Raw genomic sequence first — 19,364 nt, forward strand, 5'->3', positions numbered from 1 at the left:
AGATTAATATTTCCAGGATTTGAAGTTACTTTAGAAATGGTTAACAGAAAAAAAACTTTATAATATGCTGAAAAGAGTTTTGAAAATAAAGCATTTTTTAAGAACAAACTGCAACCATACAGTTTAAATAAACTGAAGAAACTAATTTATCAGCACATTGCTTATGTGCTACATTTACTTAAAAGTGTTGTTTCTCAATTTTAAAAGAATTGTGCTTGCAATTAACAAAAGTTATTGTACTTTCATGTAAACAAACAAAAGCAAATATAAAAAAATGGAAACTTGCATATTATGAAAAATGCCTTTGTAAATGAAGAAGGTTTCCCCGCTGGACTGAAATGCATATTATAATTTAAAAAAAAAAAAAAAAAAAACCTTGCAGCTATCTCAGGAGAAATACAACTTCTGCCATTGAGTAGCTAGCTGATTTTGCTACACATCTTTTACTGATCTAGCTTCCTGCTGAGAAGAGTTTAATAAGGGTAGAAAAACCGGTCTGGATAGTCGTTTTATTTTTTTTGTGAATTTCACACATGAAAAGTTGTAAACCTGTTGCCACTAGTCTTAATAGAATGGTCTAAGGATTAAGAAATACTGTTCTGGAGCCTCAACATTGAACTTCTTCTCTTTTTCTCTCCTCCTTATCCCCATCCATTCTATGAAAAATCTGATCCACATTAAATCTGGTAATTACCCTTTATCAACTTATATGTCTATGTCATGTCCTCACCTCGTCCTTCTATTCCCTAGGCGCAACAATTTGCATTCCCTCAATCTGTCTTCATACCCAACATTCCAGAAGCCAGTTTAGTCAATTGTCCTTGAACCTTTTCCAACATCTCATCATTCTTTTGATAACCTGATGACCAAATCTGTGCACAGTAATCCACATGAGGTCTCATCAAAGCTTTACAAAGGAATTATAACATCCTTACTCCTACATGTCAGTGTTCTTTACATCATTGTCATAATGTGCTGTGTTGACCTCAAAATTTTAGCAAAATGTCTCCGAAATTTCTTTATCCACCAACATCCCAGATCCTTCATCTCTTCCACTTGCATTAAGGTATCTCCCCACCACTCTTATACTCAGCATCCCATCTGTGTTTCCCAAAATTAAAAACCTTATATGTTGCTACATCAAAGTGGTAGCCCCCATTCATTTACCTATTCGGAAAATCTATTAAGTCCATTTGCAAGACTTTGCATCATCTGCAAACAACTGTAGATCACTATTCAACCTCTTTCCAATATCATTCACATACAAATTAAGCAGCAATTGCCCCAAAACAGACCTTTGGGGAACAGCACTACTGACTTTCCACTTCAGGGATATTGTGCCTTCATACACAATTTGCTAATACCATCAGACAACTGCCTATCTGCTCCAGTTCAAGTTTAATTACAAGCTTGTCATGTGGCAATCTATCAAATGATTTACCAAAATCTAAATATAGCACTGTGTATACATCCCCTTTGTCCAAGGCATCTGTCACCGTAAGCAGATTGCTAAAGCACGATCTTCGTTTAGCAAACCTTGTTATAGTAAGCAGATTGCTAAAACACGATCTTCCTTTAGCAACTGCATGCTGTGCATCAAAAAGGATGTGGTTATCATCAACCCAATTCTGAATCCTGATCCTCACTATTCTCCTTTCTAACACCCTTACCACAACTCCAGAGAGATTGGCCTGTAATTTGAAGCCTTATTCTCATCAGCCCCTTTATGAAGTGGAACAGTCCTCTTTCCATTCCTTTGGAACTTGGGAAAATCTAGGATTCATGTTAAACAGTTAAATTAAAACTGTTCATAACTCCCTGGAGCATTCCCTCAAGACACAAGGTGATATGCCAACAAGTCTTTCATCCTGATTGACATCGAGTTTTTTCAATTCCTCATACATACCTCCTGCTGTCACTCATTACTGGGTCCTTCTCACTACTCACTGCTCTCAATTTCAGGATGATGAAATACACTTACTGGCCAATGAATTAGAAACTTTTATTTTATGTATAGGCATGCGACTGCCAATATCGATCCTCTTCAATTCCCTGTGCATAGTTTGGTGAGATATGTGGGTCGAGAACAACCTTCTGTATTTTTTACAGTATTTTGCAAGATTGCTGTCAGCTTCTCAGCTGACAGCAATCTTGTTCCTGACAGACCACAATTATGCCTCTTAGACAAGCAATGTGGGCTATTTTTCCACTGATTAAACACCTAGGATATCTCATCTTTTGAGAAACCAATCTGCTCTGCTGTTTTCAGAATCGTAGCTCGAGCAAGACAGGCACCCATAATAAGTCCTTTATAGAACTCTGAAATATCCTTTGTTTTTCCCACTGTGATCAACACTTTCGATGATTATTAACCAGCAGCATTCTTAATAGTTGCCTAGAACACATGGTGAAGCACATTACCAAGTATTTTGCATATATTCTGCATAAGTGACGTTTACATCTGCATCAAGGGGGTTCTTATTCAGTGGCCAATATGTGTATCTTTATGAATTGCTAATTTAACATCTCTACTATATCCTCCTCAATGGTTATCATTTTATCATTTCCTCCAACTAGTATAGTGACTTAATGATTCTTCAAATCACCAAATAAAAAATTGCTTTCCAAACTAGGTCGAGTAAACAATAGATTACAGTATATAAGTGACGGATTTTATTTTTCTATGTGAGGAAGCCATCCTGCTTATTGGAGGCTTGAAGAAAGTCTTTGAAAGAAAAAAAAAATCCATGTTTGGTTTCGAGAAAAGATTTTTTACATAATTTTATCAAGATTGTATAAAACATACATAAACTACACAAAACACATATAATGACTGAAAGGAATATTCCTCAAAAAGAAAAAAAAAAAAGCCAGACATGTCTATGTAACAAATATGAAGGGAATATAATGCTAAGCTTCAATTGCATCATAAGTTAATCCATTAAAAACTGCAATTATTTTTATTAATACACTTCACTTCATGTCTTATAGTAATTTTTCAGTGAACTGTTCATTCGATGAATTGCCTTTTGATAAATTGCATTCCGGTAAATTATCATTCTGGATACCATTTAAATCATCCAGCAAGCTCTCCATATTGCCTTGATTAACTTTTACCCTATCCAATTTTGCATCATCAGCAAACAAATGAGCCTGTCAGATAGATATAGATACAGGGGAATTATTACATAGAGTAATTGATGATGGAAGAATGAAAGGGCATCAATCTAAACTGTACAAAGACCATATGAGTAAGGAATTGAAAATGAGATTTTTTGCATGACTGATGGTGAATGAGTGGAATGCATTTCCACAGTGGGTGATGAATGCTCCAGTGCTGCTTGTTTTCAAGGTAAGGTAAATAGTTATTGTGGTATTTCAGTGTTCAACCTCCTGCAATGATGCATCAGACTCCATGGAGGCTGGGAAGTAATGCTAATTCTAATACTGGTATTTCTGCTATTCTGGTCAAATATCATATACTCCATTTGCCTTTACTCATTTCAGGTTTCTATTTTTTTTTTTACCTCACAAAGTGAGGTAGAAAAAACACTGTTCTAAATTGACTCTTAGACAGACACCTACTCTAGACCTATGATTTTTTTTCCCGTTATTCTTTGTTCCATTTCTAATCTCTAAGCTTTTTCAATAGCCCCCCAGAACATAACATTTTGCCATTTTCATGATATTTCTTCCATATTTTTACTAAAGTCTTCCAATTACTATTTTTTTTTTTTACATGTCACTCCCCCCCCCCCCCTCTCATTGTCATTAGGCTCTTCCTAACTTATTTGCCAGGACCTTTCAATATTTCTGGAATACTCAGGATTCCAAGTTTACTTTCAGATTTTTGTCTTTGTTAAGTAGGTATAATTTAAAGCTACTTTGTTCAGATTTGTTCTTCTAACCAAGCCTTCAGAATCATGCAGTGTAGCACTATTAAAATTTTTCTCTTTATACATAAGTATTTCAAGTTTTGTGCCATATACTCCAGTTGCAGTTCCACTTGTCAGATTATTAGTGGATTTTAGGTTTTCTGCCTTCAGTATTGACATATTCATGGTTGCATTCCTCTTGGATATTTTGTATTGTTAGTTTACAATACAATATTAATTCTTCAGATTAATAGAATATCCCAATTAAAACTTTTTATACCATTTCAGTGAATTTTGATTTCTTTTGTGGTGTTCTGTCTTCCATTTTAAAGTTTTTTTCAATAACCTCCAGAACATCTTACTATTGTAATATTCACCATTGTGAAGTTAGACTAAACAAACTTCCTACACATATGCCACAAATGGCTCTACATTTAATGGTTATGACAATAAATGGTGTCACAGTACACCATTCATTATCATAACATTTATGATTTGTCACACTATAATATGTATGAATATGTTGTATAACAAGTAGATGTGTGTGAATTGCAACATAAACACACACATACACATATAGCTTCTTTAATTTAAAAATATTACAAATATATGTTTTAATTTTTCCTCTACCTGTTGAATGCTTCAAAACAAACCTATTGGGACCAAAAGAATATTTGCTATGAATATTTAGCATGCCATTTGTGCTGTGTCTTGGTTCTGTGTTATAGTGAGTGGATTCACTATAATAACATATCCCACAATGACTATATACAGTTGATGAATCAAATATAAATTGGAACTAGTCCAGTGTAATGATACAGATAACAGTTGTAAAAATCATGGTGCAAATTCCATTTAAATGGAAACATTTTTAAGAACCTGTTAGTTGTTCTCTTATGGTTAGATAATTTTTCCTTTCTCTTTCATTTTCTGTCACTGCTCATGAAGTGTATGATCTCTGACAATGACAAATTAAACTGCAGAGAGAGAGAGAGAGAGAGTTCACATTTGACATATAGTAGTAGGCTGGAGATAGGATTAACATAACTACCTTATATTGCAGTCAAAACATGTAAATAATGAGGTTTATGAAAGCCATGTTACTTGGCCATAACAGTCAAATATAAAATGGAATTAAATATTTCTTAAAGACAGTATTCTTATAGCTAGTATAGATTGATGAATTGAAATACCTTTTATAACAGTCAAATATAAAATGGAATTAAATATTTCTTAAAGATTGATGAATTGAAATACCTTTTATAACAGTCAAATATAAAATGGAATTATATATTTCTTAAAGATTGATGAATTGAAATACCTTTTATAACAGTCAAATATAAAATGGAATTAAATATTTCTTAAAGATTGATGAATTGAAATACCTTTTATAACAGTCAAATATAAAATGGAATTATATATTTCTTAAAGATTGATGAATTGAAATACCTTTTAGATATCTTCATTAGATAATTTCATTTTAGGCTACTCATGTTCACAGTGAAATAGATGAATCTGCTGATGGTATGAAGGATGCTCTTCAAGATCTATTACAAACATTGGAAGCTGCTGCCACAGAAGCTGGAATTGTGACAGGACTTGTAGAGACCATTAACAAGTCTATTGCGAAGGTTAATGCCACACTTTATTTTATTGTTATTTAATGATGATTTGAATGAAAATAAAGATGAAAGGATAAATGGTAGCCATGAAAGCAATAAAATAATGCAGGAATCACCTTTGTTTATAAGTATAGACTAGTTAAAAATTCATTTTAATATATTAGAGGAAATTTTTAAATAACTAATTTCTTTATATTGATTTTTATACAATACTGGTTTTATGTATTAATATTAATATTGTAGATGCATGTTCATAACTTATATAGTACTGTGGTATACAATACAAAATTAATTTAGATGTGAAATTTCCATAATTATGTTGGAAGTTTATTTTGCACTTGGTTAGACATAATAAATTTAGTTTATTTAGTTTAATCCTTTATCCAAGTGTAAACAAACAAAGTTTGCACCTGAAAATATCTTCAGGACTGAGGTAAGGTGGTACATCCCTTGGCAACTTGTAGCAAAGGTGGATCAAGCTCTCATCACTCCTTGTCTCAGTATCTCCCATAATGCAAAGCACATCTCCTTGCCTTTCTCTTAATGCATAGCAGTATATATGTCTGCAAGGAGATGTGCTTTGAATTATGGGAGATACGGAGACAAAGAGTGATGAGACTTGATCCACCTTTGCTACAAGTTGCCAAGGGATGTTACCACCTTACCTCAGTCCCGAAGATATTTTCAGGTGCAAACTTTGTTTGCTTACACTTGGATAAAGGATTAAACTAAATTTATTATATTTCCATAATTATTTTTGCCATAATTAGATCATCATATAAAATGTCAGATTTTAATTGGCTGCTTCACAATAGCAGTAATGCTTTTGCTATTTGCTGTTTTTGAGTGATTCCAGATGCAAATTTCATTTGCATCTGGAATCCCTCAAAAAAAAAATGTTCTTTTTTATAAGTGTTTTTTTTTCTTAACTAGAAAAGATTTATTTATGTATGTTTTGTTATAATCGTATGTTATGTATAATTTATGTTTATTTGCAGGTTGACGAACACTATATTACACTTGGTGATGACTCTTTCGTTGATTACCAGACTCGAATGGTGAATTCTGCTAAAGAAATTGCCAGAATTTCTCAGGAGATGGTAAGTGAATATTTCTAAGTGATATTCTTGTCAGTGTGAAATAAAATATTCTAGAGTAACAAAAAATTAACCTTTAAATCACATCATAAACAAATGAATTATGTAGATATAGCAATTACATTTCTAAGCTGTTTGTAAGATTACAGACATATTCTGTAGAAAAATCTTGTGTAATTCTCAGATTTACTTTATTTCCTTTGTTATTGATGCTACTATGATAGCTCTACTCCAGTCATTTGGAATTCATCTTTCTGGTCAGGACTTCTGAATTGTACAATTTTACCTGCATGAGTATTTCTAATGGAGTATTATCTGCTCAAGCTCTCTTTCCATATTTCATGTTTCTAATGACTTTTTTCTACCTCAAGTATTTATATGTGCTTTTGATTGCATGCTTCTTTCAATATTTTCAGCCATTAATTTAATTTAAGTCTTTCAAAGTAACTGGAAGGATTATTGGAGGCCTGAAGTAGCTTAAAAAGCCCTGTGTTTGGTCTCTAGAGTAGGGTTTATGGACTAGAAAAATAAAAATAATAATAATACAAAAATATATAAACAATAAAAAGAAAAAATTCCTTATCCCACCCACCCACCCACACACACACACACAGTACTACAGGTTTATATAGCCTTTCACGAGTGGGAGCCACATTAAAAAAAAAAAAAAAAAATTATAATAATAATAAAAATAAATAAAAAGAATCTATACCAGTGGTTCCCAACATGTGCATCATGGTGCCCTGGGGAACCGCGGCTTCCTAACAGAGGCACCACGATTACAAAATTTTCATTTTATTCCAATTTACAATTCAATGTGATAGGATGCGACATCTAGCGGACCTGGTGCAAACCAGTAACTCACTTAGTAATAACTGTTTACAGATGCCTCTACAAATGGTTACTAGATGGCTCTCTACAATAATTAAGTTTCTCGATTGTTTTAGTAGTTTCTCTAACTTTCTCGGTACTTTGTGTTTGTATATAAATAGCTGTCTGTTTCGTGTGGTCTTAGTGTTGAATTAGTTTTCGGAGGTTATATCAACAATGAATATTGTTGTGATTTAGTCAAGTGAAGTTTTTGAAGTATTTCTTCTCATATGTATTTTTAAAAATGGATCGGTTTTTACTAAACAGTAATAAGCGTTGTGAGAGAGAAAATAAGCAGGGCACACCATCAAATAGTGGCAAGAGTGTGAAGAAGCATAAATATTGAAATTATGATGACAGTTATTTGGACTTTGGTTTTATGTTGACAGACGTCATTATCTTTTGCCAATACCTTCAGCCTATTTAAATCACTCTGCTAGCTCTCTACATCACCTTGATTAACTGTTACACTGTTTACACTATCCAAGTTTGCATCACCATCAGTAAATAACTGAATATTTCCCTTCAAATCGTTTCCTGCACTGATGTACAACTGCTGTGATAGCAGTGGTCTAAGCACAGAGCTCTGCAGCACACTACTATATCTACCATATTTATTCGAATATAACTCGCCCTTGCGTATACCTCGCACTCCTGCTTTTACTTTATGAAAAAAGAAATTAAAAAGTTTCTCATATAGTTTGCACATGAAAAAAGTTTAAAACTTTAAGAAGTAGATAGTTAATGTTGTTATGGCAGTTTCAGATATTTTGGAATTTGGGTGAAGAGAATCAGCATTTCAACTCAACAATAGCCGGCTTACCTTTGTCGCTGAGTCGCACGATCTTTTGTTGATACTCACCAGTTATATGTATAGAGATGGAAGCAACCAGTAGAGGAAATGTGGGAGTGAGGGCATTGACTTATTCGCAATCTTGGATTCTTGGGGGTGGATTAAGAGACTATCATTAGAACTGTTGTGAAACTGGAATTCGAGCCTTGAGACATGATTTTGCCAGAAATAATTAATTTAATTACAGAAGCATTGTCGCTAAAAGATTCACATATGCTGCATGATGAAGATTGAGTGGTCGATTGCATAAATAACATTGATAATTAAATTTAAATGTATTCATTTTATAAATAATATGAGCAATTATAAATTATAATGAATACTGAGGATTTAATTATAAACATCAATTTATTTTTTTCCTGAAAAACTTTTTTTTTAGTTTCCGAAAATCCTCACATATATCTTGCACCAGATTTTTTCACTTTAATTTTTTGGGGAAAAGTGCGAGTTATATTTGAGTAAATACGATATTATCTGCCTTCTCCTGGATGTTCAATACCAGAGAGTATCTGTTCATCAACCACTTCCATATCACCAGCTTCATATCCATCACCATTTGCTACAGTTTGTGTAACAGAGTTCTATATACTATCCTGTCAAACACCTTAGCAAAATCCAGTAGTATCATTGCATAGCAATGCTACTCTTGTACACAGAGCACTGGTATCATTACCTTCCTATTACAAAAAAGTGCATCTTCTTTTATAACTTCATAGACTGTTCTTGATAGCTTGTACTCATTGTGGATTCTTGAATTATAACTGGACTTATTTCTTAGGGTATGAATAAATCTTCACACTGAAGATTTGCACTCCTTTTTATTTTTCCTGTTCAATCACTGCATTGTCGTGCTTTTATTCTTGCTGCTCTCCTCATTCCCACATTACTCTTCTTACCAGAGGTCACAGGTGGCTTACACCTTTCCTAGACTCCTGCCATTCTAGCCCATCACTCTGCTAAGTCCATATTTCAGATCTTCTCTGCTCTGTCAGTTGTTTCCACTCCTTCCCTCCCTCCCTCCTTTCTGTATTCTCACATCTCGTACCATTTTTCTTTTTATTCTTCACTAGAAGCTTTTATATATTTCCCAAGTCATGTGATTGCACTTGTAATTTATGTGCATGCTATCACTACTTAGCTCATTTGCATGGAGATGATGTTATATTTTTAGTGATAAGTCATATTCTCTAGTTCATGCTCACCCACCTTTTTTGTTTTAAGAATTCAGGTATGATATGCACATTATTTATGGGAGTATAAGAATTCAGTTATCCTTCATTAAAGTTATCTTTCCATAATCATTCTTCTTTTGTACTCACCACATCGCAAAATAACTCTTTAGGATTTCCTTAGGCCTGCTCAGCTATTTTCCTCTCATTATCTGATTTCGCCTTCCTTACTATGCTTGTCATTTTTCTTGCCTGTGCCTTGTATTGCTCACGAGCTTGCTAACTACTATCACCTTACATACACCACCACAATTTTTTTTTTGCAGTTCCTGCTTAAAGATATTCCATTCATATATTTAGCTCCTACCTAAAGTATCCTCCTCTCCTGTGTATTGCTTCCTTTAAACATCTGTTGACTATCTCCCATGCATAATTAGCAGTTGTCCACATCTTCCTTTAGTAATTTCTTCCCTTAATATATAACACTTAGCATGCAGTATTAATCTGCTATAGGTTATAACGTTGTGTGTGTGGTATTTTTATTAAATATCAAGAAGTAAACATTTCTTTTACAACTTCAACTGTGAATTGTTTTCATTTATGTTTGCCCACTTCTGAGGAAAGTATTTGATGGTTTAGATTTTAACAGAATTAAAAATATATCACTCTCTTCAGTGCTGAGAGTGATATATTTTTCATTTGTTTGGTCAGTTTTGAGATCCCTGACTTGTTCACTATCATTAACTATTTCCCATTTTGCAAAACAGACTTTGAGATGATGTTAGTGTCCTTTTTTGTTTTCAAAGTCTTTAGTCATGATACTTTATGTAGCAAAATAGATTTTTTCTAGATAAGAGGGTGGTGCTATGATATCGCCACTTCTCCATCACCAAAAAAAAAAAAAAAGCTTTTTTTTTTTTTTCATGAAATCTTTTGAGGAAGTGTCTGTAAATTCTTCTCCTTTAAAACTGAAAGTATGATTTAGATGTATGGACAGAGGTTTTGTTCTGTAGCAACATGGTGTATTCATTTTTCAGTTCTTTTTTTAGTCACTTGAATGAACAACATAAATGAATAGTGGAACTTGGAAATGTCATATTCACTCATGTTTCTTGATACCTTAGCCACATACCTTCTGTCTGTCCATAAATCCTAACCCAAAAATCAATGCTACCAGTTGATTCACCTAAGAAAAAGATAATCTTTTTATGTATTTTATTGGAAGTTATCATCATCGGTTTCCTGATATGTACCCTAAAGGGGGTGTTTAGGACCTATGACAGCACTACATAATAAAGTTTACATTGTTATTAATCTCTTATAAACAATATTCCTCCAAATTAGCCTATTACTTGTTACCACTCCAATATCATTGTATCTAAAGTTCAATTTCATTCTGATGGGTTGTAAGCACCAGTCTAAAATAGTTGTCAAGTATTGGTTTAACGTACTCTCTGCTATTTTGGCATCGAACACCTGTTTTGCTAACCTTTCTTCATCCATTCTATTTAAGTAGTGATACCATCTTAGATTAGCTCTGCTGACACATTCTTGAATGCTAATATTGTCAAGTCCCTTTCTAATATTTTCATTTTTAATATGATTCTGCCGTTGATACTATCACACTTCTCTTAATTTTTCTCAGAACTCTCGTATCTGTGGTCTCTAGTTTTTGATCAAGTGATTTATTTCTAACCCAACTCTCAGATCCATAACTAAAACTGGGTTGAACGCTGTCTTGTATACTGCTAGTTTGGTGTTTTGGCTAATTTCTCTCTTATATATTTGATGTCATGTGTCAATAAATAAGGATATAATTTCTGTAAATGCATATATTTATTCAAATGACTTATTTATTTCACAGAATAAATTTTAGAAATCAGGAAAATTACTTTATAACTTAGTAAATTACATTGCAAATAATAATTATTCTGTACATACACTGTAATTATTGTTTGTACACATCCACAGAAATTGTTATCAGGAGAAATTATTTCCTGACATCTTTATTATATGTTAATTAGTGAGAATATTTCTTTAATTTTTTTCTTTATTCTAGACAACAAAATCATCTGGGGATATGGCTCAATTAGGACCTTTGGCAGCCAAACTTAGTCATCATTATGCCAACTTAGCAGCGGATGCTCGTGGTGCAATTGCATCCACCTCAAATTCAGAAGTATGTAGTTTTCTTTATATGAACTAGCTAAATTTATCTATTAAAAATAAATCTATAAGTTCCAGAGGAGAAGGAGTAAGTTAGATCCATCATTATAGTGGCATAAATTATTTTCTGGGACAATCACTTTATTTTCTTTTTTAAACTGGCATCTATTGGATATAATTTTTGTTTTAAAAAAAATAACACTTCAAACAATATTCATTTTGCAGTCTTCACATTTCGTTCATTTTCTCATTGAAAATTAAAGTGTCGTGTTTAATTAAAGTTATTACAATTGACTTGCACTACAGAAAACACCTTTAGCTGTAGTTTAACCTCTCTACCAGCTGAGGTGGATGAACGAGTGAGACCAACTTGCACTTCTTATCCATGTTATTCAATTAGTGTTACAGAATCATATCCAGCTTTATCTGGATTTATTTATTGGCCGGTTGGAGTGTTAATAGAAAATTGTTAAAATGTCCTGACCAAAGGCCCATAGTCCATTGCTTTGCTCCACTATATAAAACTCCTCTATAACAAACTATTTTAGTGGTTCCTATGAGTCAGCTATATATTTTTTATCCAGCTTTTATATTGGACTACAGTACCATTCTGTTTTAAATTTTAAAAAATCATAATTCCCCCCCCCCCCCCCCAAGCATTGTTCTGTATATACCAGCTTGGGTGGTCACTAGTGTGTGCATTGGAGAGTATTTTTGTTACCCACCATAAAACTATTACTCTGCTTATTGAATGTGTGAAGTAGCTTTAAAAGTTCCATGTTTGGTTTCTTAAAGAGGTTTCCAGATTATTTAATCCTTAGTCCACTTGACATATTTTTCACCTGTAAGTTTACATAAATTTGAATTGTCTAGCAGGTCTCCAAATATCAACAGGACGATCTTTTTCATCTGTGATTGATATGGCCATACTCATCTCTGATTTGACTAGCCAGTCACTATGGCAATGAACAATAAATATGATGACTGGTTAGTCAAATCAGAGCTGACCTGCAGCTGTTGCTTGCTATTGCAGAAAAATTGTAATGAATGGCCTGTCTAAATTTGGAAAATAATATACAAAAAAAGTTAATTTCAGATTAAGAATTCAATATTTTTAAAATTTGGGTTAACATGAAACTTATTTAAAAATTCAGAAATATCAGTTTACCGTTTCTGAATTTGATGAAACAATTCAAGTCATGTTTTTTTTTTTCAATGAGATAATTCTATTTCCAACAACCATGCTTAAAATGTGAAATATATGATTGTTGGGTTATAATCAAATTTCATCCACACCTTCTGTGGTCTTGATTTTTGTTACTCTTGGATGCCTCTAAAAATAATATCAAATTTACAGAAATCCAGTAAAGTAATTCCTTCTCAGGAAATTATATCAGTTAATTTCCTTCTGAGTAAATTAAAGCAAGAGATCAGTGAAACTAAAGTAACAAACAGTGACAGAACCTTTAAAAAAAAATGTGCTACCTATAAAAATTTGATACATAGATAGTGATTCCTATCACGTCTTGAAATTATTGCAACTTGTGCATAAAACATTTTCTGTTTTTCTTTTAGATAATATATTTTTAACCACCATGCCTTGCATTTTCACAAGAATTGTTTTTAATTGTGAGATAAATGTTGTTGAATCATCCATGATTTTGCTAGTATGTATACATAGGCTGCTGTATTCTTTATATGTCTATCACTGCACATATAGTAGAAAGTATTTTTCTCATTCTTCTTGTATCTGTTATTTATCATATATATAGCAAGTATATTAACATAGCCTTTGTCTCTTATTACTAATAATATATATTCTTGATTATGCAACCATTCAGTGACTGATTTGATGCCATACTATGATGTATATCATTAGATAGTAGGAATCTTCTGCAATGAGTATTGTGCCACCTTAGAGGTTTGATGATGATAATAATATTAATTAAAGGTTTTATTACTTCACTGCCTGTTTGTAATTAAATAAAAATTGTGATTTTATATTTTAACACAAGGTAGCTGGCAGAATTCAGAGTTCTGTTCAAGAACTGGGGTCATCATGTATTGAACTAATTAGATCTGCTGGGTCATGTCAAAGCAATCCAGGGGATACATTTAGCCAAAGAGATCTTGCAGATAATTCAAGACTAGTAACAGAAAAAGTGAGCATTTTTTAAAATATATAAAATATAATTTGCTGCAATTATGTGTGTGTGTGTATTTTTTTTTTAATTATATAATACAATTTATATATATATAATTTATTTATTTATTTTATAAATTGCTTTATGATATCTTACATCCCCATAAGAAATCTGAAATTTACTCTTAAAATATAAACATTTCAAAGGTGGTATTCATTCAAACTTAAATTCTTGGAGAGCTTGTGCACAGAAATGATTTCTTTGTAAATTTCATATATTAATTCAATGGGAATTAAATTCTTCCTGTATAGTGCCACTCTTCAATGAAAAAAAAAGTATTGGTGATTTTAAGCAAAATTGTAATTACATATTTTTAAAAATGTATATAAAAAGTACTGAAGAAATATGCAAGAGAGTTAGTAATTCCCCTAATCTGATTGTTTAACTTGAGTCTCATCATATGCATGATTACTGATGAGTGGAAGGAGAATATAATTCCATCATACATGATGAAGCTAGGAGAATCAACCAATTATAAACCAGTCAGTATCAGTATCTGGAGTGGGTCATCTAGGTATTGGAAATGCAGGTTAGGAATTGCATCCAAAGGTTATTAGACAGTGCTAGGATCCTCTATAGAGTATAGTTTTGTTAAAGATGGGTCTTGCTTTAGCAATCTGTCCACATTTCACAATAGAGTGATAGCAGAATTGGATATGGATCTAGAAGTATTTTGGCATCTGGACAATAGGAGAATAACTGATTGGTAGGCATCAGAGAGTGATATTGATATATAGTGGTGCTGAGTCTGAGTTCGAGAATTAGTACCAATTTTTGCATGTTGACCAATCTGTTACATGGCTTACTGGCAGCTGATAGAAGGCGCTGTACTCCACTCTGTTGTAACCTGTGGTGGTACCACAAGTTCTGTACTTGGAACATTGTTGTTTAACTTAATATTAATGATGTTGGGGATAATTCAGAAGGGTAATACAAAGTTGTTTGCAAAAGAGTGTTAAGAAACAAAACTGATGTGCAATTCCTGTGAGTTGACTTGAACAGACTGGTTATTTGGTTAGATGACTGAATATCAGTTCATTGTCAAGTGTGAGTTTATATATATCAGAACAGAGTACACTATGTGCTAATATTATATTAAGGGAAATTTGCCTTAATATAATATTATTAAGGCAAATTATATATAAATTTTAGGGGTTTTAAATCTCGAATGAAAGAGAATTTATAATGTATTACCTTCATTCAGATTTAACAAGTATCTAAATTCTCAATGTAATACTTTTATATTAATAAAAGGAAATTGAATGTAAATGAAATGATATGATAATAACATCCTTGATTTGAAATTTGCTGAATATTGTATTGTCAAATGTCTTATGAAAAAAAAAAGGGGGAAGCAATTTAGGAATGGGTGAAGTATATGAACATTAGGCTAAAATCCCAGACAAGATAAGAAGATTAAATCATGAGCTGAGACCATCACGTACGCAAAGGTCTACGTTGCACGGGGAAGGAGTCTCCCATGGATGAGAACGAGAAGCGTCGGAACAGAGTGCAGAGGAATTGAGGTACCATATGAAGGTCATCGAGGGGGTATATAGTTTTTTGAGACACGAAAACGAGGCTTTTTTTTGCTTTTTGGCTTTTGCCTTTTACCTGTTCCAGTCGTTCCCGGAGAAAGGAAGTTCCAGTGAGGTCGGGATGAGATGAATGAGAGCGGCGATGCGGCCAAGTAGAATGCCAACGTGTGTGTATGTGTATAGGTCTCGGCATAGCAGAAGGTCAGCGTAGACCGAGAAGAAAATGCGGAACCTCGTTAACCAACATCGGCAGCAGTGCTTCGTGAACATCATAGGCAACGAATCGTGATTGTATTCACATATCTACCTTCCAGAAGCAAGAACCTAATGAACGTATCAGCCAGGTGACCTCGTCAAAAAGGCACCAGATGAAGAAAACGCGAGCCGTATAATTCCAATTGATGATTGCAAGTATAAGCCAGCGAGATCCTGACACCTCGATAAAGTAAGAACTTTTCATATACAAAGAAAGTTAGATTGTGATGGTAAAAATTACTAATTAGAATTGTGATTTATGAAGTGTTGTAGGACTTTAGGAGTTGAACCATGAATAGGGAATGATTGATCTGAGTCAGAAAAATTGGAAAAGTGCAGTGTGAAAATATTTTAGTTTGTCATTGTCGGGTTGTTCTTGAACCACTAATTGTGTGAAAATAATCTAGGAGTGTTAAGTAATTAGAAGGACATCCCATTTTAATAATATTAGATAACATTTCATGTTGTAAGGGAACTAGAATGTCCATGTTACGTCGAGTTATCTTATTTTATCTTTCATACCAACATTTATGTAAAAAAATTGTAACTTTCCTTATTAGTAATGAATAAATTTTTTCTTGTCAACCAAATAACTTGCCTGATCACTAATCTCAATGCACCACTCATAAAGAGAACCTATGCGTAAATATATTGGGGATAGTCATGACTGCAGTGCGAAATAAGAATATATTAGTTTATTGTGTTTAGAAATAGAGAAGGAAAGGATACAGGATCGTGTGCCATACTAGGTGTTTGCTCTTAGATAAAGAAATTTCTCTTATCTATAGAATTTTGGTGGTGCAGCGTAAACAAATTTTCCGAAATTTGAAACAGTGAATTGGCTCTGGCCAGAGGCATTTACTTTGTCTATAGAGTTTTGCACACATGGGAAATACACTAATAGTGGCCAAGGGTTAGAGGTAATAATAAGGGTAAAGCCTAAGAATTGTATAGGACAAAATTTTAGAGTTGAAGAAATGATAAGTATAATAAAATTAATACAACATAAGCCTAGATTTTAGGAAAGGATATGGGATCATAGAGGAGTAAACACAATCAAAAATAAATTCTTACACATTATATATCATAAAGATATATAAATTTTACAGGGGTTCCATTACTAAAGTAGTTAACATCAGATAAATGCTCTGTTGAAGAGAACATTAACTTGTGAGAAAAGGGAAGTTGCCCTCCTACCTTTCATATGACCACATTTGGATTTTGGAGATATAGAGACATTTGAAAAAAACATCCAGAGTCATATTTTGGTAATAGGATGATAATTGGTTTGTGGAGCTGAGCATATGAGAACAAATTGAGTGAGCATGGTTTTCAGTTTGAGAACAGAGAAGAGGAAATATAAGGGACAATTTGCTTATGTCAGGTGGAATGGTTAGGAAACATGTAAAGTCCTAGTTCTTTTTGTGGCATGTCCACACATGGCACCGATATTCTATAGGTCTTGTGAACTTTCATGTGTAGGTCAGATATGTATAAAAAAATTTAAAAAATAAAAATTGTGGGAAGGGTGTATGAAATGCTACCATTAGAAGTTTGCAAGTATGCGTTTGGTGAATGTAAATAGAGATATGATAAGTGGTTACGATTAACAGGGATTCTCCCTTGATGACTGCATTGACTTCCTTAAAGAGCCTCAAAGCATAATGTAGGGATATGGTTGTACAATCCAAATGTCAAAGTTTCAGTCATGCTAAAAGGTAAAGATGTAACATTGTTCAATTGAGAAATGATTGTTGTGACACGAACATCATTACTTCCATCTCTCATAGGACATATGTGCCTTGTTGGTTGCTTATAGTCCACATTGGTAAAGGTGTATGTAGAATGATGCCAAACAGGCAAAATTACCTCCTGCTACCAGATTAACTGTAACTGAGCACAGAAAGTGGATGCTCTTGATGAGCAAAGACAAGATTCATTGTGCTGTATTTGTTTATTAACTGATGTTGCTACAGTTGACATCACAACACAACATGGAGAGTACACAAACAGTATTCTACCTGACCAGTGCCTATACATAGTTTCAGAGCCGAAATGTCTCCAAAGTACCTCTTTCCTCATCTATGGTCATCATTGAAAGTTGTTGTGGTAGCAGCAGTATAGTTGGACACACTAGAGAAGTAAAAAAAAAGATGTGTTGGTGGTCCAGTATATCTTGATTCCTCCTGCAGAGTGTAGATGAATGGTACACATGTACAAACGGTATGAGTTGGTAACCTCCCCCATACATGTTTTTTACTGTCCAAGCCAGTGGAAACAGCATGTTTTACTACTCAGAATAATTACCCTTGTTGCATGTTGACCAGTATGTCACATGGCTTACTGGCACTCATAGAAGGCCACATGTGCTGTACTCTGTTGTACTTGTTCTCAGATATCTTCTAGGAGAGTAATGCCTACTTTTGCTAGTGTAAAGAATTGGTTCATAGAAAACATGAAGGACACCACCTATCTTTAATTGTCAACACACCAGATCTCAACACACCTGAACACCAGAATGTTCTGGAAATGTGCTCTGAGTTGCATACCCTCTTCCACTCAGGGACCATTGGGATGCCTTGAAGATATGATGACTACAGATGCACACCAATATCATTTCACATCTGGTGGAATAAATACCATAGACTGAACAGAACAGCTACACGTGATATTAGGCAGGGTTATTATTCAGTAGCAGCGTATTTCTTATTGTGATTTTGTAAAAGTGCCTATCCAGATTATTATTGCTTTTTATTTATTTATTAACACAGCACTGTAAGTTCTTGCTTGCATCTTGTTTGTGCCATTATGCTTTCAGCTTGTTCACTCTCATTTCATCATCATCATCATCATCAATTTCTTGTTATGTACCCCCAGGGGGTGTTCAGGTTACCATGACAGCACTACATGATTAAGTTTACATTATTATTAATCTCTTATCAACAGTTTTCCTCCAAATCAATCTGTTAATTGTGAGCACTTCAATATTGTCATATCTAACATTTTGTGCTTCTGAGGCACTTCTGACCAAATCAATCCACCTAGACCCTGGTCTTCCTCTGGGTCTCTTTCCTGCCATCTTGGTATCAAACACCTGTTTTGCTAACCTTTCTTCATCCAATCTATTTAAGTGGTCATACCACCTGAGATTAGTCTGCTGACACATTCTTGAATGCTAATAATGTCAAGTCCCTTTCTAATATCTTCATTTTTAATATGATTCTGCCATTGATACTTTAAAAATTTTTCTCAGAACCCTCATATCTGTGGTCTCTAGATTTTGATCAAGTACTTTATTTCTAACCCATCTCTCAGATCCATAAATTAAAACTAGTTTAAACATCATCTTATATACTGCTAGTTTGATGTTTTGACTAATTTCTCTCTTATTTCATATAAATTTAATCAACTGGCTACCCACCAATCCAGCTTTGCTCATCCTGTTGTCTCTTTCCAGATTTAACCTTCCATCTTCAATAAAAACTGTGCCCAAATAGCTGAAATATTTTGCTTGTTCTATAGGATCTCCATTAGAATTCAGCTGAAGTTTTCTATGCTCCTGCCTATTTTCATAGTTTTGGTCTTTTTATTGCTGATTTTCATGCCAAATTTGTTACAGATGTTATTCAATTTAGTTAGTGAATCATGGAGACTTGCACTAGATGTGTTTAGGAGTACATCATCTGCATTAAGCAAAGAGCAAAGTTTGACATCT

General features: G+C 33.4%; 1 protein-coding gene across 1 annotated transcript in view; it reads left to right on the forward strand.

Annotated features, from left to right (window-relative positions):
• rhea (Talin_middle and talin-RS domain-containing protein rhea) overlaps window positions 1-19,364 on the forward strand; it is a 709,058-nt gene that overhangs the window by 552,528 nt on the left and 137,166 nt on the right. Inside the window, exons 45-48 of the mRNA XM_090405775.1 lie at window positions 5,360-5,506; window positions 6,496-6,597; window positions 11,546-11,665; window positions 13,668-13,814. Of these exons, the coding sequence (XP_090261901.1) occupies window positions 5,360-5,506; window positions 6,496-6,597; window positions 11,546-11,665; window positions 13,668-13,814 (516 nt within the window). The remainder of the gene's footprint in view (window positions 1-5,359; window positions 5,507-6,495; window positions 6,598-11,545; window positions 11,666-13,667; window positions 13,815-19,364) is intronic.

Source organism: Typopeltis vanoorti, chromosome 15, assembly GCF_054136105.1.
Source record: "Typopeltis vanoorti isolate ZY-2024b chromosome 15, IOZ_Tvanoo_1.0, whole genome shotgun sequence".
Lineage (NCBI taxonomy): Eukaryota > Metazoa > Arthropoda > Arachnida > Uropygi > Thelyphonidae > Typopeltis > Typopeltis vanoorti.